The sequence below is a fragment of the Festucalex cinctus genome, chromosome 9 (genome assembly GCF_051991245.1).
Source record: "Festucalex cinctus isolate MCC-2025b chromosome 9, RoL_Fcin_1.0, whole genome shotgun sequence".
Classification (NCBI taxonomy): domain Eukaryota; kingdom Metazoa; phylum Chordata; class Actinopteri; order Syngnathiformes; family Syngnathidae; genus Festucalex; species Festucalex cinctus.
In genome coordinates this window covers 9855798-9883154 of record NC_135419.1, presented here as the reverse complement: position 1 = coordinate 9883154, position 27357 = coordinate 9855798, and the positions used below count along the sequence as shown (strand labels likewise).

The 27357-nt window shown below is 41.5% G+C and overlaps 1 protein-coding gene across 7 annotated transcripts in view; it reads left to right on the top strand.

Annotated features, from left to right (window-relative positions):
- Positions 1-12964, top strand: part of diaph2 (diaphanous-related formin 2) — a 381698-nt gene extending 368734 nt beyond the window's left edge. For all 7 annotated transcript variants that reach the window (XM_077531612.1, XM_077531615.1, XM_077531611.1 and 4 more), the window contains one exon: positions 7947-12964. In XM_077531612.1, coding sequence (XP_077387738.1) covers positions 7947-8011 — 65 coding nt within the window. In that variant the 3' untranslated portion in view covers positions 8012-12964. The remainder of the gene's footprint in view (positions 1-7946) is intronic.
- Positions 12965-27357: the final 14393 nt, after the last annotated feature.

Below are 27357 nucleotides of genomic sequence, written 5' to 3'. Positions count from 1 at the left end.
AGTACGTTTCATGTTTCATGTTTTCATTAGCCCACACCTAAAAATTACATAGCCTTTAAAAGTCACAAAACTATATGTCCATCTGTCCGTCCATCCATCCATCCATCCATCCATCCATTAGCTACCACTTAATCAGGGTCGGGTCGCGGGGGCAGTAGCTATAGCAGGGAAGCCCAGACTCCCCTATAAATGTACAAATAAAAATCAAGTTCTCTGGTCTGATTCACTGCGGTCATCTAAAATCATGAATTACTTTTGAGTCTTATCTTCCATCTTCATTTCATGTGCTTCTTAAATCATGGCGAGACAAACTATACGAAAGAGAAGAGGACCACTTTTGCCCTTTTTGCTCCTCCGAATAGCGCCTTTATTTCTCCAGTTGAGCTATTTTCTATCCCGCGATACTTGTTGGGAGTGATTACTCTTCCCGCCGAATCAGGAGCTGTGTTTGCCGCAACTGTAGTTTTGCGATAGCCGGGCCATAACTTTCGCCAGGAAGAAATAGCTCCTCTCCTCCTGCATTCCATTTATACGCCATATCTTGTCTCCGCGTAGGGAGTTCCATTACTCTGGAGCTCGGGGATGGGGGGAGGAAAGGTGCGAGGGAGATGAAAAGGGGTGATAGAAGGTTACGGCTCTTGCTAGAGATGCTCTCCCTTTTGACAGCAAGCCAAAACGCAACGTGTCGGACCTTAGATTTAATCAAATTTATGATGTTTCACCTCATCAAAGCAGAAAGTGCAGCTTGAGGGAAGAGCGGGAATCCGAAATAGGAAGGAAGTGACAGGGAAATCATGTCCTTAATACATTTGTTTATGAGAAAGTGGCACATTCTTTCTGCGACATTTGCATCCCCATCTCAAGGTCTGTTTTCAATGTCTTCACATCAGGATTTATTAAGCAAATGTACAAAAAAAAAAAACATTTGGCTTTGACTAGAATACATAATAAGATGTATTTTTCACACAAAATGACTTGTATGTCCTTTCCTTCCCCAACCACGTTAAACAAGGACAGTTGTGCTCATAAGTTTACATACGCTACCCCTAGGCTATATAAACTTATGAGCACAACTGTATATGCTGTTCTGCCACACAATCACACTATTTTGCTGTATTTGAGTTTAATTTCTTCTGTGATCAAGTTCGTAATTCATTTTTACTCAGAAAGATCTTCCCCCCCCAAGAAAAGCCATTAAACCATTACGGCCTACCAAAAAATACCACAAATTGTGCTGTATTGTAAAATATAATTATTAAATCAATAATATTATCACTGGCGTCTGAACGGTACCTCCTATGTCCCAATTTTTTTATTTTATTTTTTTCCACAAATCTATACTATTACTCAGTCCACATGTGTTATATTTTATTTTTACAAATTATTAATCAATCGAAAGTGTTAAAAATGGCTTGCGTGCGACAAACATGCACACTTTAGTATTTGTGTGACGTACATCTTTAAGTGGGTGTGGCCTAGCGAATGATATCAGGAGCTCTAACTCCACCTCCGGTTAGCTATTTGTTTTAGCATCTTCTCCATGCTCCTTGGGAGTGTTTTCATTTTTTATTTGTTCGTTTCAAACATCACCATTGCTCTCTTTGAAGCTTGATAGCAATAAAAAGGAAAAACAAATCGGTAAGTGATCGTTAACTCATTCACTGCCTTTGACAAGTATACTTGTCAATTGTATTTTTTAGAGCGGTGCTAAATGGGGGCGAATCTGAGCATGCTCCACTGTAAATATCAATCTTGGAAACAACTTTACTGATGCCCAACCACCGGTAGATGACATCATTGCCCCATTTTATAGGAAATAAACACAGTTTCAGAGTCCATGGGAGAAATGGCTGTATTTTGGCAAACATACATTTTTCTGCTGTCAATTATAAAAGAACGGGACGGGACAAAAAGTAGGGAGTCTATTCTGTTATTTGGTAGATTCGGTTTATATATAATTATTGAATGTAATATCACGTGAGTATTGGAAATGTAAAAATTTTCTATAATGACTGGCAGTGAATGAGTTTTAATAACTTGAAAAATATGTCAATTTTAGCTTTCCTAAGTCAAGTTACCACCATATTAGTTTTCCCACTTGCAATTCCACCATGCACGGCAATTTCCTTCAATTTTAGTGCGATGTTCGAAGCCTCGAGACAGACTATCCAGATAATGTTTAAACCAGCGCAGCACAATCCTTTCCAAAGTCTTCCTGTTTATGCTGACCACTGCGGGGTAATCCCACCAGGTATTCCACGCTCAAAGCGTTTAATGGACGAGTGCCAGCTCTCCTCATGCAGATGAGAGCGTTTTATCATGATGTAACTCGGCGCAATTAGCCGTAGATGACAGGAGCAAAAAAGTCAGCGTGATGGAAGTGGGGAATCCGGCGGGGGTTCTCCTTCGTCCACCGTAACATGAAATGACGTCTCACTGGAGGGCCTCCAAAAGGGGACCTGAGAGGGTTGTGGGTTGACTGTGCCGGCTTAAGGCCTTTGCCTTGCCTGTTTAGTAATCTTGGCATCCTCTCCTCCTTCTATTACCCTTGTCTTATTCGGAGCCTCTCCCTCGTGGCAGGGATCATCATGATATACACGCAAGGATACGCTCGTGTGCTCGCAACACAATGCTCGCCGTTTCCACAAAGCAATGCAGGGAGATGCGTCTGCCTTCGCGAGAGGCACCGTAGCTGGATTTAGACTGCATGTCTAAGTACCCAAATCTGTTTTGAATGTATTTACGTGTACATTCCAATGGAAGCATATGCTATATACATCTGTGTTTATGCTTAAAGCTCCAAGATGCAGAAGAACAGAAGAACATTGGGCTGATATAAACACTACTGTAAATGATGATAAATAACATACATACAGTTACATACGTTTACATGCAGCCAATATTAGGGTTGAGGCCAAAATTAGGTTTACATGCGTGAGCGGACAGAGCTATACCCGTATATATACTCCCATCTAAACAATGACGTACAGACGTCGTTACGTGAATAGTCACCACATTAAAGTAGTCGGTTCCTCATGGAGTTGCACTTATGGACACATATTTTGTGCTGCTACTTGTTGCAAACCAATAATCTGATATTTGTGACACATTCAGTATATATAAAGTTGAGCAATCTTACAATGATAACAGCGAGAATGCTAATGCATATCTTGCTAACAAACAAACCGAACATCCTCAATGACTCACTCTTATGCTAAATCATACTGTAATATAAACCTAGCTCGCTAACCTGAAACGAAAGTTGTATAGAAAGACACTTTGATAAGGATTTAGCATCATACAAAGTAGCATGCTACGCTAACATACTGCAAGAGAACAAGCTGAGGACAGAAAGTAAGAAACATTTTCACTTCTTTTATAGTCTATGGGAGAAATCAGGTAAAGGAGGCATCAAAAGGCATCAGGAAAAATTCAAAACCCTTCACTCTGAGATTTTCTAGTAGCATGTCGGCTTCTGAATAGAACTCTCCTTCTTTGAGTAAGTGTGAACAGTTTGGATGTGCTCGAGATGTCGAATTGAGCCCAAGCTAGTGGCTGCAATACAACCCGAGGATTTGAAAAGAAAAAGTCGTTTGAGAGGCTCTCACAGAAGTTTATGTCCTTATTATAAAGGCCGTCTTTGGGTATACCTCAAGACTGTGCTTTTAAACGCATGGCTTGTAGGCCACCATGCATTCCTTTACCTACTGTATGAATATTGATTTACTCGGTTACTGTTTTTCTATTAATATATTGAGAAATACAAAAATAGAGGTTCCGCCCACTATGAGGTCTCCACATGTCAAATACTGTTTAAACTGTTCCAAAGTGTGTTTGTCAATTGAACCATGTTGACATTTAACGCATGGGACGTCATTCTCTTCCAAAATGTGTACGCGTGTATCCTACTCTGGGGCCTATTCACGAAAGGTTTGCGTCGCCTTTGCACCGCGCTAACCGGTAAAAATGGAGCGCCTAATTCACTAAACACGCACAGATGGGGAAATCCGTCACTAAGTGCACTGCCAAACAGAATGCTCCACGGTGCGCCGGTGTTATTTGCGTGTATGTAAATTAGGTAATTTGCATACATTTGACGCAAAATATGCCCAACCCAATGCAAATGAGACTTGATATGCAGCGTCTAATTCACAAACGCCAGCGCAAACAGCCACATAGAGTTTGCGTGACGCAAATAACGTTTTTGGAAAGCATGTATTAACCTGACGCAACCTCGATCCAGGGATCATGACAGCAGTGCATGGCACGGTGCACCGTCGCTCTGTGGCTGTTCACGCAGAGGAGAGAGAGAGAGCGAGAGGGGCGGAAATTTTTCTGTTTGTTTTAGGACACATAACGTAACCCGGGCTGATCGGCAATGTCGGGGAGGCGTTTTACGATCATTTTTACGTGCCAGATGCATACTGTACGCCCTCGCCAACCTCTGAAAATATATTTTTTTTAAACGACCGCACCAATAATTTGTACTTTATGAATGAATGACGCCGTTGTCGTCCTCTCTGCTCTGTACATCTTAATGGCGCTATAAACGCTTACTCTCAGTCCAACCTCGCTTTCTGATAATGTCATCTTTCTCGCAACTGTTACTATAGCAACCATGTTCTTGGCGTAAATCCATTGCCATGTGTGGTAAATCAGGTGCAAATTTGCTCCAAGCTGTCAGTTTTGTGGGCGGGTTTGCGCCGGTATATGATTGTAACTGGGCGCAGACCGAGGGTGCAGTTGTGGTGCAATATTTTGCGCTATTACCGGACCCCTCTGTGTATTGTGTCCGACTCATGTATAATAATAAAGAAAACGTGACTTCATTTGAGATCAACCCTATAGATACAGTATATGCTCACTATTCTGAAGTTGACTTTTTAGTTGAAAGACACATTACTGTTTATTTTCCCCAACATTGTCCTGATAAAATTTCTATACTTCTAATATTTGTGACAGACAGAGGTCGCACTCCCAAATAAACACCGTACCTCTAATAGATGATCAGTATTCTCTACACTTTAAAGAGAAAGTGATGTAAATCAATATTGACTCGATAGATTCTATTATTCAATGAACTAGCTTTTTCAAAATTTGTCTTCATTGTAGAGATTAGATGCATTGGCATTTGTGCCCATGTTTGTTGTGTGCGCTCATGTTTTGTTGTGATTTCACTTTGAGACAATTGTGATTTTTATGTATTTATTTGGCGAGTTCCTCACAGCAAATAAACCTGTCATAATTTCCTTCGTTAGCGCTACATTGTTTGTGTTCAGCCTCCTTTTTGTGAATTTTACTGATGCGTGTTTGGAAAGCGAGTCATTCTCCACCTGTGGACATCATGGTGACTGTGTTGATGAACAGCGACGTTGTTTGTCCATGCACGCCTAAATCACTAATCTGTCTTCCTTCTCTCCTCCTGTGCACCATCTGCATGTTGGGAGACAGAGCACAAACAGGAAGTGCTTCCACTGTGTGTATTCCTTTGTGTGTGTGTGTGTGCGGAGCCATCACTGTCTGCTCATTACCTGACATGATAGAGGGAACGAGTGCCATTAAACAGCGCCCAGTCTTGGATGGCTGGCACCCCTCAGCTGGCACTCTCATTGTGGTGGCTCGTTTGGTAATCACAGGAAGTCAGCTCCAAGAACTTCCTGCTTGTGTCCAGCCACATGCGGAACGGATGCCGAGCGGCTGGCGTCCACGGGCGTGCATGTTTGGAGAACACGATGCTTGATGATTTGTCGGCATGCTAGCCATAAAAAAAAACAAAAAAAAACAAAACAAAAAAACTAAGTGTGACTTGGCCAAATCTGAGTGTGAATTATAATTACGGGGGGTGTATTTGGAAATATAGTGAACCCTTGGAACTCCAACACAAACTTCAAATTAATACCCCCACAACAAATAATAGTAGGTTTAATCCTTTCCAACGTTAAAACATTTCATCTTAAAAGTTTTCTCTCTGAAGATGTAGCAACATTTTAGCAGAAGAATTTGCTTCCAAAATACAAAAGAAAGACACACAATATGAACATTTTACCAAATGTTAAAAGCAGATAGGCATATTCTTATTTTACTTAGTACAAGGAACCTACTTTAGATATTTGCTCAAAAACTGAAAACCAATTCTTGTTTTTGTGCTCTTTCTCTAATCCCTCCAAAGCCCTGACCAATGGGAAAGTAGTACACAAAGCATGCGTGTTTTTTTTGGCTCAGCTGAATGGTAGAATGTGGTAAGCTTGTAATGTAAGATGAGGTGGAAATGACGAGATCATAGTGAGTGGTATGGTTTAAACTATTTAAACAGGCAGTTGTAAACATTTTGGGAGGGTTTTAATTACTCAGTTTTCCTGTACCTACAGATTCAGTTTCCACTTTTCCCTTTTCCAATTTCAATTTTTTTATTCCTCCCACTTTTTGACATGCATCTCCTACCACATAATCCATCCGATTCACATCTTCCAAATTAAACATATTCCAAAAATTCACACCATGAGGGCTAGTATTTTTCTCATTCCAAATGTTCTGTTTTTCCAGAATTGAACATTTTCCACATAAAAATGCATCATTCATTCACAAATGAATTCCAATTTCCCCCAAATATAGTTTACCATTCCTTCTGCATTCAACATTACACATTTGACATTTAAATAATTCAGCTTGTTTCAATTATATTTGGGAATCATTTTCAACATGCCAATATTTTGCACATACAAAAAAATTACCATACTATGACATACTTTACTTTATTCAATCCACTCATCATTACGTGACCGATTTAAACCATTGTAACTTCTCACTCTGTCAGAGTATTCAAGACATCTTATTTTTTCTAACATTCACAAAATCCCCCAAATTTTCTAAAGCCCAAAATTCTAAATATTTACATATTCACCTCCAGTTTCCACATATTGACCGAGTCAAACCATCCCAATTTCAACATATTCAGCTCATTCCAGGTCATTGTATATCATTCCAAATAATTCCTTATGCTATTATGTTTCTTTTATTATTTACATTGTCATTGTGAACTAGACAAAGTGCAATTTCTGGAGAAATTGCGTGGGAATGCTGAAAGCAAATTGAGAGGTAAATTATGAAATTATAACGTCCTGCTTACTGGACAATGCGCTTTACCAACTGTGCCACCGAGCAGTATCAAACATCTGGTAATGATGATAAGTTATATATATGGAAGTGGGCGTGGAAAGTGATACTTAGAAAATGTTCAATGACTGTCCCATTGAAAATGAATGGGGAAAAGTTTATATTAAATGTTAAATTGTGCAAATACTGTAAGTAATGTTGAATCAGACGATATATACCCCGGGAGGCGTTAATTTTTTAAGCTAGTTGAAATTTGAACAATGTAAATTGGAAGTATTATGTGGGAGTTGTTAGGCGGCAAAAAAGTGTGGAGAATAAAATTCACAATAACATATGTGGGAATGCTTCAGCATTCCCACATATGTTATATATAATAATATATATAATATATATATAATAATAATAATAATAAGTCCATAATATTGTGGACTGATGGCTGGAAACAGAAATTAAACATCCACCTCCATCAGTCCAAATCAGTCTTCAGCCTTCTTCGTTATCAGCGCTTCTAATTTGTATTATCAGCGCATCGTCATGTCTCCCTGACAACATAAGTGCCGTTTCATTGTGCCGGCGTGTGCGAGAGATGCGGCTGGAAGGCCGACCAACAACCGATGATTCACAGCCTTTTGTCGTAATCAAGTAAACATTCAATCTTCAAAGTTTATTTACGTAAGCAACTTTGCCGTGAATGGCTTTGATTTGCTTCTCTGCCATCACTTTGTTTCTGCATGTGAGCACTTGTGTTCTAAGTGTCTGTTTGATGAGGAAGCTGAGGCTGCGCTCTTTCTGTGGTCCTGATTTTTTTTTTCTTTCTTCTTTTTTCTGATCAGACAACCGGCGTGCAGTCCTTGAACGGTCCCGCTCACGCCACAACGCGAACCACCAAGCCCGATGATGCACCACCCCCCTCCCCGCAGACTCGCCGGATATGCGCCAAAGACCACCCGGACGACTTCCCAACCATCCCGTCACTGTGTCGCACACTCATGCAAAAAGAAAATAACAGCAACATCAAGTCATTCATGCCTTAGACAGTTACAGTTACACTTAAATATCCCTCTTTTAAATCATAGGAAGAAAATGTTTTAAGGCTGATGGTGCTATGCTGCTTATGAAAACACTTCCATCAAGGACATCATCATGGCAAAGAAGACTGGAGTGCTTTTAGAGAAACACCCAATGGCTTTTTTAAAAAGACATTCAACGGCCAAGTTGAAAGTAGACGAACGCAAGATGGTGACTGTCATCTCTGAGCGTCTACGTGAGTTATCCCGCAAAAGCTACCAGAGCTGGCCGCTGCCCATGCCGATATTTCATAGCATGTGACTCGCAGGTTCATTTTGATGGAATACTTTTTTTTTTGTTTTTTTGTTTTTTTTTACTGTGTTGTGTTTACTTTGGCTCGATACATTCCTCCTCTTAACTCCATTTTTTTTTTCAGGTCGGTTTTATATCAGGTCGGAGTATTTCTGTGAGGCTCTACTGTAATTGCCGTAGTCCGCCAAGTTAGTGTGAAAAGCCCCTTTTTCAATACACTGTACCCTCCTCAGTTCCTTACGGTGCTGAGAAAATATTCAGGCGTTGCTAGTGTGAATATAGTGAAACCCCATTTAATTAATTGCAGGGATACATTCTAAACCTAGTCGTGGTAGGTGAAAATATGGAATATAGATTTTAAAAAGAATGAATTCATAATTGAATAATTTGACCCAATTACAAACTTTTATTTTTATCAAGTGTTCTTAGCACCTGCTCTCGCTCGCAGTCCTCAAAATGAGATTCAAAACATTCGGGGTTCGAGCTGTTTAATTGTTGCTCTCAATTAGTTTTCTGTAAAACTGACACCTAAAGGAAGAGAAAAGAGAAGTGTTATAATTAAATGACAAAATGTATAACCAAACCATCAACACCGTACAATTATGACGAGGAAATTGGGAATAGCGTTTTTGTCCATTCAGTATTTATAGCGCACATTTAAACATTGACAAAAAAGTAACTACATAAAAATTGGTTGAGAAATAAGCAAGTTGTGACTTCATTTCAATGTCCATGCATTGACTCTGATGGGAACGTCGCCCCTGCCAACATGGCCGACACATTGCTTTGCCTGGCAGCTATAGCGCCCTGGCATATCTCGTCATCATATCTGTGTACAGGTGCCTCTTAATACAGTTGAATATTGTGGAAAACTTTATTAATTTTAGTAATTGAGCTCATATAGATTACTAGACAATAAAATGGAAAATAATAAAAAAGGAACGGCATAAATCATGAGAACGGATATTGATACCATGTACAGTAGTGGGAAAAGGGGCAGATTAATTTGCTCATGTACACTCACTTAACCCTTGGTGTGCACCAAACAAACGTCTTCAGTATGCACATTATTAACTAGCGCTACTGCTAAAATGCTAAACTTCCATTGTGAAAGTAGCCACTACAAGTGCAAACAAAGGTTCTCCTCTAGTTGGTTTTCTCTGCTCCAAATTATTTGGTGGGTTTTTAAAGTCTTCAACGCCAGGTTTGACACTAAATGGAGAAAATTGCCTTTGGTCACGACTTCTTCAAACGATACAGTCTTACTCTCTGCTAACCGCTAAATTATGCTAATGCTAAAGATGCTACTTGCAGTTTCTTTGCTATTTCTTTGTCAGCTCGTGGTCAAATCACTTCACAGTTCGTTTGGAAGCTCTTCTAGGTGGTTTAGTTGGTCTGCACCCATTTCAGTGATTAGTTCAAACCAACGAAATGCATCAAGGGAGAAAACCAACAAGATATTGATTGAATTGGTCGAAAAGGTGCTGGTATGAAAGCACACAAAGCCATAAAGGATTTTATACATCACGATTAAGAGTTTTTAGTCAAAGTTGTTGGGTGAAATCATTTTTTTTAGTTATTCCGAAGTGCTCCACCATCATATTTTTAAACTTTTTATTCTTGTAAATCAAAGGAAGGACCATATTGACTTTTGATGGGCCATAAAGGTATAACCATAATCATTATGTAATATTTTCATTTGAAACAAACACCCGTTCACTTTCCCCCCTTCAAACAGTACCGGTACATTCAAACAATGTCTGGTTAATTAGCTTCTAAACAGCTTGTATCTTATACCACTGAACAAACTGCATCGGGTTTTTAGGCGATTGTGAGCCACAGGGCATATTTAATGCATAAATTAAAAACAAGGCAAGGTGAAAAATATATAAAGTATGCAAAATCTACTGAGGAAATCTGCGTCGGCGACAGCAAATTAGAGCTAGCCTTCCCTGGTGGGCTCTCCGTCGCAGCTGCTTCCCAGTAGCATCTCCCAGCTAATGAAGTTTTAAACTTTCAAACAAACACACGTCTGATGCTTGTTCGTGTTCAAAATAGCGGAGAAGTCGCCTGGAGCTTTGCGGCCACAGTTTGGGAACGGAGCCTCCGTCGCGTATTCATATATTCATGCCCGGGGTGGCGCGGTCCGCTCGCTCGCTGCCCTCAACTGTAAGCAGATGCTGCCAAAAACAAGCAATGAGTCCACGGCCGGAGTCAAGATGCTGCTTGTCTCAGCCAGTCAGCCTCCAACCACCATCGCACTTACAGGATGGCCTGTGCCGCCATTGAAAATAAAAAATAGACATTTTACATTTAGATTCAGTGGTATCTTGAAATATGACCACAAAAAAAAAAAAATCCCATTGACATCTATTGGACCAAAAAAACAAAAAAGATTCATTATAGAAGCAATGGTTTGAGTATTTATTATGTATTTATTGGCCTACATATTTGGAATAATTTCAAAATGAGGATTATGTGCTTTTGAGCATATGGTGATTTTACGTTTAAATACAGTGGTACCGTAATGTATGACTCAAAAGGTGTGGCAACTTTTTTCTTAATTGCATTAGAAAGTTTTGAAACTTTAGACTGGTTGTGCTTATCTGGAATTTATTTGTTCCAAAAGTTTCAACTGTAACCACCAAAAAACCTCACAGGCAATTTTTTAAGTAGTATGTTGACATTATTACTTGTTATTCACCATTTTGAATGTCAAACATGGGTGAAACGTTTTTGTCAAGACAATGTAATGTTAAAAATAGGGACGGGCGAGTACCGAAACCGATTTTCACCAACATTCGTTCAGACTTCAAGGTACCAACTGGAATCAGCCTAAACAACAGTATGATTTGTTTTGTCTTTTCTCCAAGGAGAGCCTTTTCTTCCCCTCTATGTGCTTCTTCAAATGCAATTACATGGGTTCCATGTGCAACCATGATACTTGGACATGGTTGCACATTTTAAGAGACAACAAATCTACTCGTTACTCTTGTAAAAAAAAAACAAAGTTAGAGCGCTTTGAGAATTTTGAAAATTTTGTTTTTTCCTTTGACCATCCAATTAAAAAACTTGTGAACGTGTTAGGGCCACACTGAAGAAATTGAGAGAATATAGGCATAAAATGCAACAAGGATCATTGCGACTGTTTAGAGAACCATTGCGACTGATTCGAGAATGTTTACGAGGTGAAAGCGACATTCGCTACGGTCGCAAAAATGTTCATCCCGCAGTGGGATACAGGCTTTATGTTGTACTAAAAATACATGTTTATTGTGATATTGTTTCTTCTCTTAAAATTATTTTTTCTTCAGTTTTGTCTTGCAAAATTATGAATTTGTATTCAACATACTATGTGTCTTCTTTTCAGTGTGGCTCTAATACTTCTAATCATTTTTTATGTATTTTATTTAATCAGTATTGTCTTTCAGATCGAGTCAATTTGAATTTTTTTGGGGGGAATGAAGAAAGATGAAATCTTTTTTAAAACTGTGTTCATATATTAAAGGAGCAGCATGATTTTCTTTTGCATCCTGTTTGGTGAAAGATGTACAGACAACAAATCTTGTTTTGTATTCATTGTGTGACGGGCATAGTTGCATATGGTTATGGTTTATTGTAGAGTTTGGGATGTTCATGTGATGTCAAAGGGGGATTACGCGTGGTGTTTTTTTTTTTTGTATATGTATGAAGCTTGAAGTAAAAAAAAAAAAAAAGTCTTAAAGTGTTTAAAAAAAATGTTGGAAGTTGCAAATGCTGCTGCTGCGTTCAAAGGCTTCATGTAAAATATTCCTTTCGACAAACAATTAGACTAGACGCATTGGAATATTTTCCTTCTCCTACATGACAACATACTCATTGTCGTAAGTGTTCCCTCCTAATTGTGGTGAAAACAGAAAAATCGGAATGATCTCATTTAAGTGTTGTGTTCAAGGCCCGCCGTCTTTTAAGCTAAATAAACGTGCTGGTGGCCAATTTTAAGGAAAAGGAAGCAGGGGTATCCAATTTAAAAAAAAAATACGTAAAAAAGGTGCCATTTTTTTTTTTGTAAACAACGCGGGTGGCTAGCACTTTAATAATACATGAAATGTTTGCGTTGTGGTTTGCAGTCACTTTACCTCACAAGGGGAAAAGATTTGCTCAATCTGAGTTCCAATTGCCACGACGAACGTATTTGCTGAAATGTTTCTTTTTGGCAAATAGTCCCCAGCTGCCTCGCTTCGCTTGGTTTGTCGCCCGGAGACCAAACACGACGTCGTTTTGCCGTCGTTTGTTTGGCGGCGACTTTGTCGTAAAGCTGCTGCACATGTCCCTCGGCCTACCTTCCTCGTTGTCAGTGACTTTGTTGATTTGATTGTCTTTACAAGCCTTTCTATTTGCATCGTGCGCCTTTTGTATCCTCGACAACGTGGATGGGACAAAGTAGAGAAAAAGAGAAGGATCACGTGCCCCTCTTCTTCCACAGACTATGTAATGGCATATGATACTAAATAATAACCACTTTTGTTTTATAAAATGATTTCTGAAGTCATGCTTGGTATCCGTGTTGTGTTTCACGCAAGCTACACACACTCACAGCAACGGTTTATTAGGAACATCATCATCCATTTTCTTTAGCGTTTGTCCTCAATTTTGGAGCTGACTTTGGAGCGAGAGGTGACCAATCATAGGGAACATAGAAAAATAACCCCTCACAATTTATACCAAACTCTACACAAAACTACAGTAAACAAGCCAAGGGTACCAACAGTGCGGTAGTTCTGGTCCTCAGCACCTTAAAGTGTATATTAGTGTGCAAAACTGATCAACAGTTGTTAGAAATAACAACTGTTGATCAGTTGTTAGAAAAAGAAAGATAGAAAATGGCAAGAGGGAGGAAGCGTCCTCTGGTTTTCAGATAGCGATAACCTGAGGTTAAATAGAATTTTGCCTGCCATTTTTAGTTCTAGCAGTCTTCAAGTGTCTGTTGCGGAGTACTGATGATCTTGGCAGTCCTAACTGTCCCTTACAATTGGATTTGTCCTCCTTTGTGGCAGCACCAATCCAGACTGAAGGAGGAACACCGGATTGATTCGATTCGTTAGATATAACTGCCTCAACAGCTCCTTTGGCAGACCATGCTTGCTTGTGAATTGTTATTATTTCATTAGGTCATTGACTCAATCACATTTGGATTGTTCTGGTTCTCTTCTGAGATGCCTTCTTTCATCTGAGAATGCCCCAACTATTTAAGGTCAGGCCATGATTCTTTAGCACAAGGATTCCCCAATCCTGTTCCACGCCGGATTCCCTGTCTTGACCTCATCAGCCAGGACTGTAGAAGCATGATAGATAAACGATCCTGATCTTTAGAAGCAGGAAACATCTAAAACCTGCAGGACTACGGCCATCAAGCACCAGGATTGGGGAAGCCTACCTTAGCAGCTGTAGGAAATACATCCTCTGATTTGATGTTGGTCTCCTATTTCAGGTCCTGAGACAGTAATTCCCAGAAACTTGAAGGTCGGTTGACAGTGGACAGTTGGACAGCGTGAGGGCGGCTGTGTGGCGACAGTCTTGAGCATGTTCATTCCCAGGTTGGGGAATCATCATTCTTCTGAATGTATGAAAGGTTTGTGGGTAGTTAACTCATTGACTGCCATTGACGGAAAAAGACGTCAAATAATGCATTTTTGCTGGGCTGGCAGTGAATGTGTTAATGAAGTTAGTAACAAATACCTATGAGACGATGTCCTTGAAAACTTACAAAGACAGACTTTGATCCAGCTCTTCAACTTCTACTGAACAGCGCATTCATCCAAACATACGGCGCTTCATCTCCCAACAAGCTGCGATCCGTGTTCAGAAGTGAGGGGCGCTACACCTCCCTAATTATGTTCATTGTTGATCTTGCGAGGTTAATTTGTACTTGGCTGAGAGTAAACAAGCCAAAAGGGGGCCAACCTAGTTCCTTACAAGGAACCTGCTTTGTAGCTTATAAAGAACTTCCTCGATGTTTTCTTGACTTGCCAGGTGATTCAGTGCCGGTTGCGCCCCCCACCCCACACCCCCAATGATGCATTTGCGGGGTCGGGGCGTCGCTGCGCTTTGCACCGAGCAGGGTGAGCGATTACAAAGACGCGCTTGTCTAATGAGCTTAGGGACGCACTTGTGTGCGTATATAGCACGCATTTGTTTTATTCTGTTTTCACGGTTGCGAGCTGCAGGTAGGCCTATAAGTGGCCCTGTCACCAAGCTGACAGATAAGCCGGGCCCACACATGCTCTCTCCTTCTTCTCACCCATTGTGTGACTCTAATGCACCCTCTGACAGATCACTCGCACAACACAATTATGTTTCATTTCACTATTTTTTATTTTATTTTTTTTGCCCACCAACTTGAGAGTACTCCAACATTATGGAGATGAGACAAAGCAGCGTCGCTAATTCGGTCTGCAGCAGTGTTCAGGGCGTCTCTATAATTATGTTTGAAGAATTTTCCTGTCACATGTTCAAAAACCTGAATATATATATATGTATGTGTGTGTGTGTGTGTTGAGTGTGAGTGTGTGTGTGCCATAAACGGCTCCATGTTGTTGTTGTCTGCATCAAAGTGTGTCAAATAACGGGAATATTCACATAGAGACGCTGTGCTTCCAAGATAAGACGCCGGCGTTTAGTCAAGCTCCCTTTTGGTATTTTCCTGCATGCCACATATTTTCTTTATGATGTTTACACACCACAGCTCCACTCTGCTATAAGTCATCCAATGAATAGCCCATTAACATTTTTGTCACCACACTCGAATGGTGACATATGACCGAAGGCCCTCTTGGGACTATTTTAGGGTCTATTGTGGGACTTTGCAGGGGTGCTTTTTATTCCTCCATAATTAATGGCAGCAGCAAAATTGTGATTATTCATCATGAAATAAGACTGTGGATGGTATGATAAACAATTAAATTGAATGTAATTGAGGACAGATTCTTATAAAATGTGTGGTCATAAATGACTCCTGAACAACACTGGCTACTATAGCTCTGTCACTGTTGATTGCTTCAGTTTAGCTGTTTAATGTAAATGGAGCGGGTGCTCCATATAAATGTTGGGTTGGTCTCTTGGGGTAAAATGGAGTAAAAAAAAAAATATAAAAAATTAAATAGCACTCACATTGCTTCATCTTTGCTTCCTTTGATCCTTCCTCTGGTTTCCTGACAACTTGACTCTGAAGTATCCGGTTAAGGTGAAGGGTTTATAACAGGTTTCAGGTGAATTAAAGAGCACAAACTCACATGCACAGAAAAATAAAAGAGCAATGATGTTGCGACATGTTGACTTGGGAAGGTTGAATAACACTGAGCTCGGATGAATAATACTGAGCTCTCAAAATAATAAAAAAAAAAAAAAAAAAAAGTTAAGTATCGCCACATCAGCCCCAGATGACACCAGCCCACCAGGAATAGGCCAATCCAACCTTGTGTGTATGTGATCCAGATATAAATTCATGATTTTTTTTTTCTTAGTTTTCACGTATTGATCCTCTGATGCCAAAAATATTTTTCAGTCTCCACTATAAAAATAAAGCAATTGGCCTCACTATGGAAGATAGATATTCTCCAAGGAAGCAGCCATCTTGGGATATAGGAAGCCTGTCTCATCCCACAAACGTTTGCTCCCAGTTGGGAGAGGGGCCGCCCCGTGGAGACTTCAACCTGTCAAACCCGAGCGAGAATAATAATAATAATAATAAAAAAAAACTGCATTTTGCCCTTCAAGCCTCCGTTTACCGCTGTGCTCTTACCCTGGCAGCCATCACTCTTCTTCCTCCTCTTCCTTCTCCTCTTGTCATTTGATTCAGATCACTGACTAAGACTCCGTTTCCGACGTCTGAGGCTCCATTTTGGACAGGCCGGCGAGAACATAGACTCAAATAGATAGATGGAAGGCAGAGTTGAGAGGCTTGAACTTTTCTCTTCATTTTATAATTGTTTTTGAACCTGGAGGTAAAATGTCAAACGGTGAGTGGAGTGAGAAGACGTTTATCTGTCAAACTTGCTTGAGGTTGAGCAGTTCAGCTGGATGAGTGACATGACAGCCCGCTATTTTGGCTGTTGCAAGATGCTAAATGTTTGCATCTGTGCCCCGTTTTATGTTTAAAAAAAAAAAAGGTTAAAAATAGAAGCATGAGTAAGATTAATAATCATTGCCTTTTTCATGCTCTGTTGACAAGATGGCCGGAAAGTGGACAGCTGAGTCACGACTCCTTCTACTACAACTAAGCTCATACGCTTCTTTGCCCAAAGCACTGCATGCACACCACACAAGAATAGACCACAGCAAGAAAAATAAATAAAAGAAGCATTGCGGTGTGCTGAAAACGACAAAAAGAATCCGGATAATTGAGTAAGTGGCCTCCTGGATTCTGATGCCTGAATAAAAATCTTTTTTGTCCAGGAGAAGCCTTTATTAAGATAGTTTTACGGCAAAAGTACTTAAAAGCTCGTTCAAAGTTTGCCTGCTCTCAACCAAGATGGTCCCCGCGGAAAAACACAAGGAGAAAACACTCAAACGCTCTTTCCTGACAGAAGAGGATAAAAGGGTTTTGACCACACAAACCGTGTACACCCCCCTGCACATACAAATACACAAGCACACAAATATTCATGAAAAATTGAAACGTTCAACTCTACCAACAGTTCGCTTTTCAGCAACTTCTTAATGCGTATGCTTGACATGTTGGGGGCAAAAATACAACACAGGCTATAGCAAGAAGAAGAGAAGTAATGGCCATCAAAGTTAATGGCGAGAGTGAGAAGTCCGATTTCTCACTTGAGAGACCTTTCTCACTCAACCGTGCAGAAGCTTCTTTTTTTTCCTTCTTTTTTTTGTGTTTTTTTTACTGCATTAGTCGACTGACTGGAGGCTGGAGTAAATTGGAGATGAAACTGATGTCAGACAGCAAACTGCAACAAATGTTCAACTTATTAAACAAGATGAGACGTCGGGACGGTCAGTGTTGCTGTATTAACAGAAAATAATTAACAGAAAGTATGACAAGTTGTCCGTGGGTCGTGGAGAGGTAACGCCCATTTTGTTGACCAGTTTACAGGTCAGTTTTAAGTACAGCTAAATTAGAGAATGGTATAGTCTAAATACAGTAAAACAATTTTAGTAATTTGTCTGTGATTTTAGTCATGCCTGGACTCGATCACATATTCATTTGCCATTTAACCACCAAATCCTAAATCTATAGACCCTTCCAGTGGGACGTCTTGTTGAAGTGTGCCCCCTCGCGGTGGAGGGCAGGGCGTCAATGCGAGTGTATTAGAAAACAATCATTGCGAGCTAGAAAATAGGTCAAACAGTTGATAAATCAGCGACTGATGCTATGCTGAACTTCTGCCCGGCCAACGCATGCTCCAATGGCTCAAAGAGAGATGAGAGCACTCTTTCAGCTGCCGGCAGCGATTTATAAACCCCACGAAAGACAGTGACGAGTAAAAGACTAGCACGGTAGCTAACGTGAAACTACAACGCAACCCTTTTTTTTGTAGCTAGCGGCTTCAAACGACTGGTTTCAATGATTCGCAGTAATGTAGTGTCCTACTCAGGACGGTTTTGTTGACACTTGACATATTTCTTTTACTTTTAACGGAAAACTCTCGGCGAAAAGCAAGCTCTTTACATTCGTTATGGGATGTTTGCCCTCCGGGAGGCGCCGCGAGAGCTAAGCAGTGACGTCAGCTGGAAGGGTCTATTCAAATAGGTTACTAATAGTACTTATGTGGAAAACAAGTCATAGTCCTATGAGGGTGAAATGAAGATTCCAATTTGATCATGATGGTGTAAAAAAAAAAAAAAAAAAAAAAAAACTTTATTTACATCATATGTTGCCCAAAGCGCATTACTAAGCCTCATATTCACTTTTTTGAACACATTTCAGCTGTATGAGCTTGACAGGCTAACACAATCTTCAGAAAGGTTTTTCTTTTTACTGTAAAATAACTTATATTACCCTCCAGGATCCCTTGCCAAGCACTGGCCAACAGTAGAAGACATGGTGTATTTTTTGCTTTTGGTAAAGTTTTAAATCCATCCATGTCTTGTTTAGCTAGCTAGCTAGCGCTTATATAACATGGGAGGTGTTCCTCTCCAGTCCAGCATCCAAGTTTGTAAACTCCTGTTGTGCTGGGAGATGACGTCAGAGGCTAACAACGAAGTAACAACAAAAATATTGATACACTGACTAGATGAGCTTAACTGTTTAATATAATGCCTATTAGCTAGCTAAACATTCCCATACACACTCAAACATTTTGATAATGCTAAATTTAGCTACTGCCCTAGATAATTGGACTACATTTCCCGTTATTGTTAGATGCAAAAGCAGGACGTAATTCTAGCTCCGGTCAATGTCTGCCACCGATTAGATGTGGATGCGAATGAGGACCAAACGTGAATTTTGAAATAATAGGAAGGAATTTAACAGCTAGTTTCATGTCCATCCGAGTGGCTCTCACTGAGTCATTTTCTCAACTTGGCTCATAGGCCGAGTGACAGCTGTACGTGAGTCATGTGCTCGCTTGCCCCCGCCTCGTTCCTCGCCACGCTTAAATATGCTCGCAATCTTCACCGCGTCCTTCTGGGCCCTCACAAGGTGACTGTTGGTATTAGGACGTAGCGTTGGCCACGCTAGGATGCCTCTCTCATTGGCGTTTCATGTAGAGCTCCATCGCATTCGTCACGTTTCATGAACTTCCTTATTATTCACTGGCGGGGAGTCATTTTGTTCTGCCGCTCGCGCTCCGCGAGCTCGAGAGAGAGAGAGAGGTAAATAGAAAACCGGCATGCCGATTTCTCTCAAAAGCCCATCTTGGTGTCTTCCTCGAACATGAACTTGTTTATTTGAAGAGCAGGTGGTTGAGTACCATTCTTCTCCGTTCTTTCCCCTCTGCAGGCTTGAGGCCGAGATCTCCCTTCTGTGATTCCTTGGGGTGATCATCTGTGAATCGCCACCCAGTCACCGTGGCTCCATGGAGGGTCGCCGGATAGTCGGCCGACCATCTGGAGCTTCTCAAACAGAGTTGTCAAAGAGGCGACACATACAATACACGGAGGGGTTTAGGAAAGAGATCCACTGGCAGCGTCACATAGCAAGCTTGGGCGCTCTTGAAGATTTCAACCAACATCACAAGCACGGTTGGTTCTACTCTTACAAGTTGCAGTCAGATGACTTTTCTATTCAAACAGAGCAAGATTTCAGTCTGCCCAAAAGACAAGATCGAGCTTTTTTTTTTTTCACTTCCCTTTTTCCTCATGTCTCCTTTTAAGAGACTCAGGCTTCCCATTCTGTCTCCCTCTGTTGGTCATTGTTATTTTTCGTGTTTCTTGGACGGGTTGTGAGTGTGTTGATTTTGGCATGTGTTTTCCTTCTGTGAGACCTCAAACTAGGAAGTAACCAAAACAAGAATGAGAAAGGGCTTTTGATGGAATGCTAATTCATTTACAGATATATGTTGGAAAAAGTACTTTATTTTCAGTTGCACATCATTAAAATGTGATAAGCTGATGTAATTCCCCCTCCTTTTCCTCAAGAATAGCCAAATATATTGTCTTTATTGAACAGAAATTATTATTTTTCAGCGCAGAACTAAGAAACACACTTTTAACAAGGATGGTTGAACTGGGTCATCTTTTCTCCTGACGTACACTTTCTACTACACATACTTTGCCAGGTGCCAAAACGTGTCCGTCTTCCAAGATTGGCATTTGTCCACCTCTCTTACCAAAGCTTAATTTCACGGACAATCTACGTGAGACCCTCTTCCACGCAATCCTGCTAAAAAAAAAAAAAACACTTGACAAAAATATTCGTCATTGGGACTAAACGGTTGGATTAACTTGACGAATATAAACATCTAAGCAGTGAATTAGTTAACAGATACTTCCCGTTGAACTTCAGCAGTTCTCATTTGCTCGCGATTATGTGCATCAGACAGTTCTCAGTTGTGATATTCGGTTCGGGGGCGTGCACTTAAAGCCTAGCGTAGCAGTGAGGGGGTTCTGCCAAGCAGGTGGCCATGCTGCACCGGTCCATAAAGCACATAAAACAGTGTGCGCCTAGCTGGCAGCTGCCCGGCCATAAAACACATTAACACCATGATGTCTGTGCCCATCCCCGTGCGCTTGAGGCAAATGAGCGGAATCTGGATCATGAACTCCATTCGGGGGAAAAAAAAAAACAAAAAAACTGATGCAATTGTTTTGTATGATAAGAAAACTCTGACTGACTTCTCTCTCACCCCGCCTCTATTGACTGCAAGTTTCTTTGTTCCTGTACTTGTAGGGCGGATGGGCGTCCATTTCGTACTGTGTTCTAGAGTAAAGTTGTCCCTGCGGTGGCGCATGCACTGGAGCGTAAAGTGGCACAAGGTGGAGTGGAGCCATTAATGGAGTCTGGTTGGAGTGGCTGACCTGTGGAGCAGCACAGCCAGCTGCAAGGTGAACATGCCACCGCTCTAAATCCACCACCCACACACACACACACACACACACCCCAGTCCACATGTCGCCTTCTCCTCTCCGTCACGCCTTTCAGCCACCACTTCCTGTCTGAGCCGCGGCGGCCGTGCCGTTGCTAACAGAGTGTCAAGTCAAGCTTTGTCCCCGGGGGGCTGACGGAGTGGTCAGAGGCTGTGGATGTTGCAGGTTAACGTTGCCAATGTTCCAAGCCTCCTCGCAGCTCAAAGTGACAAATAAGGAATACGTTCTGGTCAGATTTATGACCGACAAGAGGCAGGTGACTAATGTTTGAGTCCTTTGGGACACTTCCATCCTTGTGGTGCTGAGAGATTTTAACCTTTTCAACTTCCTGAGTATCCCCTCGCATTAATTCATTTGAGTTGAAGTGCTCAGATTTTTCTTTTTGTTTATCTTTACACATTGAACGCAATGACCGCTTCTAGCTATGCCGTCGTAATTCAGTCACGACTTCTTCTCGGATGGACAATCTCAGGTCGCTTGGATACGCGGCGAGGATCAGTCCCCGTGCTTGTGTTTCTACCAACCTCTCGGAATAGCCTTTCAATAATGGATAAAAGTGGGCGCACACTTTGCATGTATTGTCAGGGCGAGGACATGATCCCTGACATCTGCAGCCCGCACGGGGCCCGCGCTGAATGCTAATAACCTCTCCCTACTTTTGCTGAATTATTCAATTGAAATAGTTTTGTAAACAAAACACATTTGTTAACACAATTGAATCTGCAGCAAATGTCGGAGCTTTATCAATATTTAATTTTCAACATAGACAAAAAATGATAGCCTTTGGCTAGTTTCCGCTCAACGGTTTTACAAGTGACTCATGCTAATGAGTCAAGATTTTCTTCTAAAATGGCAGAAATCTGAAAGAAAACACATTAGTGCCATGTGAAAGCATCATCATGACTCAAAGCTGACTATTGTTCTTTTGTTGATTTCTTGCTAATCCATTTACTTTTGTCATCGTTTTGATTGATCGGGTAACATTAGCCTTTCACTTACTTGATGTTATAAGACTTAGGCACCCAATTTAGTAGAATTTCATACAAGTAATGAGTATAAACATGACGCCCAATTCACGCTGACTGCGGAAATGACGCGGTGCGTTTTACGTGCGTTTTCGGCACGTACTGCAATTCACACCGCATGTGTTGTGTGTCCAGAAATCTGCACACGCCAGACCACAAGAACAGCTGAGTTCACGTGATGACAACCGTGTATATACCTGAAGAGTCTGAATGTGTAAACAGCCACGCTTGCCTGTTGTCACATTTCTAGGACTTACCATGGCTCTTCTACCATGGGTAAGTACGTTTTGTGTTTTAATAGTGTTATTTTGTCATGTTTAATTTATGCTGAGGTGATTTTTTTTGTCTTACATGTCCGACTCATGCCATGCTATGGAGTTAGCTAGCTCCCCCCCCCCCCCAAAAAAAAAGAGTTTTTATTTTGAAATATACCGGATTGATGCGAGACGCTCAATGTCCTGTCCGGCTCGTGTAATTTCTTCAGCTTCATGAAAATCCGCATGCGGCGTTCGAAAAAATAAAACGCTTGCGGAAACCTGCCGCATCCGTTCCGCACCGCAGACGCACCGCACCTGGTGTGAATTGACACGTAGACTTGAATGCCTTCTATCCTTGCGCCGTCCGTACGGCCGCCATACGGAAAATGCACCTCGTCCGCTCCGCAGCCAGTGTAAATTGGGCATGACAGTTGTGATCATTGTGTTACAATAATTCCATAGCCCAAAATCCGTGTAGGAAAAACACATATCCGCCAAACTTGCATGTTACGTTACGTGAAGACTCTAAATTGTGTGAATGTGAGCGTGTTTGTCTCCAGCTAAATGTGGCCCGCGATTGACCGAGTAAGGGGCACAACTAAATGCTGATAATCTTGAGTGCTGCTGTGGCTCAGTTGGGTGACCAAAGGGTTGACGGTTTGAATCCCGGCTTCCACTGTCTGCTGTTGAATTGTCCAGGTTGGCATTATAAATATGAAGCCGTTTTCAATTGCCTTTCCTGAGGAAGTGAACAGATGTATGCTCATGTAGTTGCTCATGTTCTCACAGAATTCTTCCGAAACTCCAGAACAGATTCCAGAATTTTGGTACAGGATTATACGATGAACACTCCATAAGCAACTCGTGTAAAAACCATTATGGAAATTTGGTCTTATTTGCAATAAGGTCGGCGGATCATGTCAACATCGCCAGTATCAGACTGCATATACGGAGCTAGTGTTCCTGATTGGGCTGCTCCATATTACATTTTCTGTACCCTCATGCACTCCTCGCACCCTTCTCTGGCCCCGGTGCGCACAGGCTGCTGAGTTGGTCCTCGGAATATCAAGTGGCTGATTGCTTCTGTCACCCGGTGAACTCGTGCCGCCAGATGTGCTTGTCTGCCGGATTTGTCCCCTGGGCCGAGCGGTGTTTGTAAGGTTGGACAGAGGGTCCAGACCGAGGGGAGGAGGGAGCCATCCCACACTCGGGACCTGCCACTCATGTCTTGTTCCCTTCTCGTCACTGTCAAGAGAGTGCTGATGCGGGCGTCTGATGACCGCAGTGGCTCCTATATGACGCCACCTCTCCTGTCTTGTGTACGAATCGAAATAAAACTCATGGCCTATCTCATGTCGAGTTTGCAAAAGAACAAGCTTTGCACACATAATGAGGATGTAGGTTCGAATCTCTATTCGGGCCTTCCTGTTCTATGTTAGGTTAAATGAAGACTCTAAGTTGTCTGTAACATGACCTGCGATTGGCAGCCATTCTTCAGATAGCTGGGATAGGCTCAAATTCACCCATTATCCCAATGATGACTAGTAGTACAGTGGAACCTCTACTTACGAACGTCTCTTCATACGAAATTTTCGAGTTACGAAACTCCTCAACGGGAAAATATTGCCTCTTGTTACGAAAGAAATTTCTAGATACGAAAGGTAAAAATACATTACCGAACGCAACATACTTTCGGCTATGGCTATTTCCTACCATAGGTACCTATGAGCGTAAATACTAGATCGGTGTTTGTGCATGTTTCTGGCATCCCATTGGCGAAGAGGAACCTCTACCATAGGTATGAGCGTATACTAGATCGGTGTCTATACAGCGTCCTCATCATTCATCCCGCGGCCCATGAGGTGTTCCGATAGTTTTTCATAAATGTATGAACTAACGGCCAACGAATTTGTGCAACAATTCAAACAATTGGTGATTGATGAAGGCACAGTAAGTTTTTAATTGCGACGATTCGGGCCTTTTTTTTTTTTTTTTTGGAAAAAGATGCCTCGCCATACCGGAAGTTTCCATGAAGTTTTAGAATTTGTTTAAAAGAATTGCCTAGAAAAAGTGTTCACCAGTCGGGCGTTTGCTCACTAAGATGATGCTTGCATTGGACATTAACGAAGGATTGTTTAAAAAAAAAAAAAAAAAAAAAAACTTCTGAGAGAGGAGAACATGAACCAGAGGGCAAAAAACGATGAGGACAGCAGTTAAAAAGGTAAATGACCATCATTTTTATTCTTTACCCTAGTCTTTGTTCTTTACATTATGCACAACTCTCATTAATTGTGCAATAATCTAATTGTAACATTTATTTGTTACATGTTTTGATGCATTTTTATGCTTTATAAAACATTTATGTCTGAAATTTGGGAGGCTTGGAACGGATTAGGGCATTAACATGGAAAATGCGTCTCTACTTACAAATTTTTCTACTTAAGAACTTTCTTCCAGAACCAATTAATTTCGTAAGTAGAGGTACCACTGTACAATGGAAAATGGTTGGATGTAATAATAAATTGCATACAGTTTGCTGATCCGTCACTCGTCAGCGCCTTGGGCACCCTTACGTCATCATCAGTCTGCCATTTTATATTAACCACGCTTCCGTCATCACTTCGTTCCCACGAACTGAAGCAGGTTTTTGTTCATCAATCCGGGTCACTGATTGTGTAATTCTCGCCTGACTTGTATGCAGGAAGTATTTATTAATATTCAGGTCCCACGAAGTGACAGTGTGAATGTGAATAGTTGGCCTTCTCTACTGCATCTTTCTCTCTAAGCCAGTCTGCCTTTCACCCAAAGTCAGTTGTCGTCGACTCCAGAGACCCTGACCAGGATAAGCAGCGTAGCACATGAATAGATGGATGATAGATTTATTTGGCACAAGTTTGAATGGAATAATGGAGCCAGTGAATGGGAGGCTGTTTTGCTGCTTGGAATCATAAAATCAGGATACATTTAAATTCTAGCTGTTTGAAGCAAAAAACTAATGAACACAATCAAACAAAAAGAAACATTGCCTGCAGTTTGGCATGGTGTAGAAGAATATATCGCAACTGGTAGGTCGGGACCCAAAGGTGGGTTGTGAAGCCATTTTGAATGGGTCATGGACTGGTAGTAAAAACTGACAAGAGGTTTACGACGGTACTGACAGGACAATTCAGGGCAACAGACGGTGTCGATATAAGTATGCACGCTCAGTAACTACAGTTTTTAATTGGGTTGTTATCTATCTTTGGCCAACAAGCTTTTTTTTCATACACATTTTCTGTAATTATGTCTTTAACTCCATCCAATTCATACCGCCTACCACACATCGTTGAGGTTCATAACGAATTGTAAAACTCTCTTACTGTACCATTGTGAATTGTACTTTCACGTTGGCAACCCACAGGTTCATTCACGCGGTTAATTTCTTCTGCATCCTTCGTTTCCTAAAGAGAAGACAAACACTTTCCTAAAAGGAAGAAATTAGTGCCAAGACAATTTTTGTACATGGAGTTGTCATGTTGATCCCTTTGAACATGTAGGTGTGCGTTGTTATGGTGACAAACACGATATACTTGTGTTTTCAAAGGTTGTTTTTATTAATCATTTCTTTAATAGTGGCTTGCGACGGTGTAGGAGTGGTTAGCACGTCTGCCTCCGCAAGTTCGAGTCCAGGCTCCGGCCTTCCTGGGTGGGGTTTGCATGTTCTCCCCGTGCCTGTGTGGGTCTTCTCCGGGTACTCCGGTCTCCTCCCACGTTCCAAAGACATGCATGGCAGGTTAATTGGGCACTCCGAATTGTCCCTAGGTGTGCTTGTGAGTGTGGATGGTTGTTCGTCTCTGTGTGCCCTGCGATTGGCTGACAACCAGTTCAGGGTGTACCCCGCAGCTGGGATAGGCTCCAGCACCCCCACGACCCTCGTGAGGAGCAAGCAGTTGAGAAAATGGATGGATGGATGGATGGATGGATGGATGAACTTTGTAAGAGTAGGAAAATGCAGATCCTTGAGTGACAACAGTTGAGAACCAATGGTGTATAAAATCAAATTATTCTAAAGAGCTTTCAGTATGACACAGTGCAATTCTACATTACAACCAATCCACTGATGAATATGTCTCTAAATTAACAATGAACACTTGAAAGTGCCAATCCAAACTCGGCATCTTTATTAAAGCAGCCCTTTCAATACTGCTCCATTGAATCACATTAGTTTCTTATTATACAAGTTTGTTATTTCAGAGCAGGTTTAAGGTTGGATCCTTCAGCCCTTGTTTAGTTTTTAATACTTTGAGTTTGCATTGTAATTCCGTAAAACTTGGAGGTGATGAATAAAAACTTCATTATAGTGCAAAACACTTTAGTGCTACATTTGGTTAGAGACCTTGGAGAGCTCATTTGAGCTTTATTTTATTGTTTGTACCACTCAAGAGTGTCCAAGTGCTGCCTGTTGCTATGGAGGAGAAACCAAATTTGGGGACGTGTGCCTCTCCCAAGAACGCGTGTGTCATGTTCCGGTGTGCATTGTGCGCCGTCGTGTTTTGGAGGCCGCCAGCAGAGCGGCGGGAACATCTGCACACGGCGTCGCGGGCCTTCTGCCTTTACGCGGCGCTCCCGCCGAGCGACGCTTCACGGCCTAGCAGGCTGTGACCTCCCACAGGCTCTCGGGGACGGCTTCCTCTTAAAAGCCAGCTGTGCCTCGTCGTCTCTGCCCGCCAAATATTTCACAGTCCAGCTGTTCACCTGAAAAGCTTGGAGCGCACTCCACCCTTCAACCCCCTCTAGCATCTCCTCCTCCCCTTTTTATATTTTTTGGAGAGCCATTGTTGGTGGTTTAAGACGGCATGGAACAACACACGGGTTGTTAAGTTGGCGAGTTTACTTTGTTGATTCCTTCATTGTGTCCTTATGCTTTGTCCAAGTGTGTGTCCTGGTTTGATTATTGTCTCCCTCAAGGTTTTCATTCCAGTTTGTTACATTGACAATACTTAACCGACCATGAAACCGTGTCGAGGAAGCGCACGGGCCAAGGAAGAACCCATTCAATTATGGTGCAAACCTCATATTTTTCATGTGTTGGGCATTTTTCAGTATTTTTCTCCGAATAAAAGAATTACTTACAATGGACC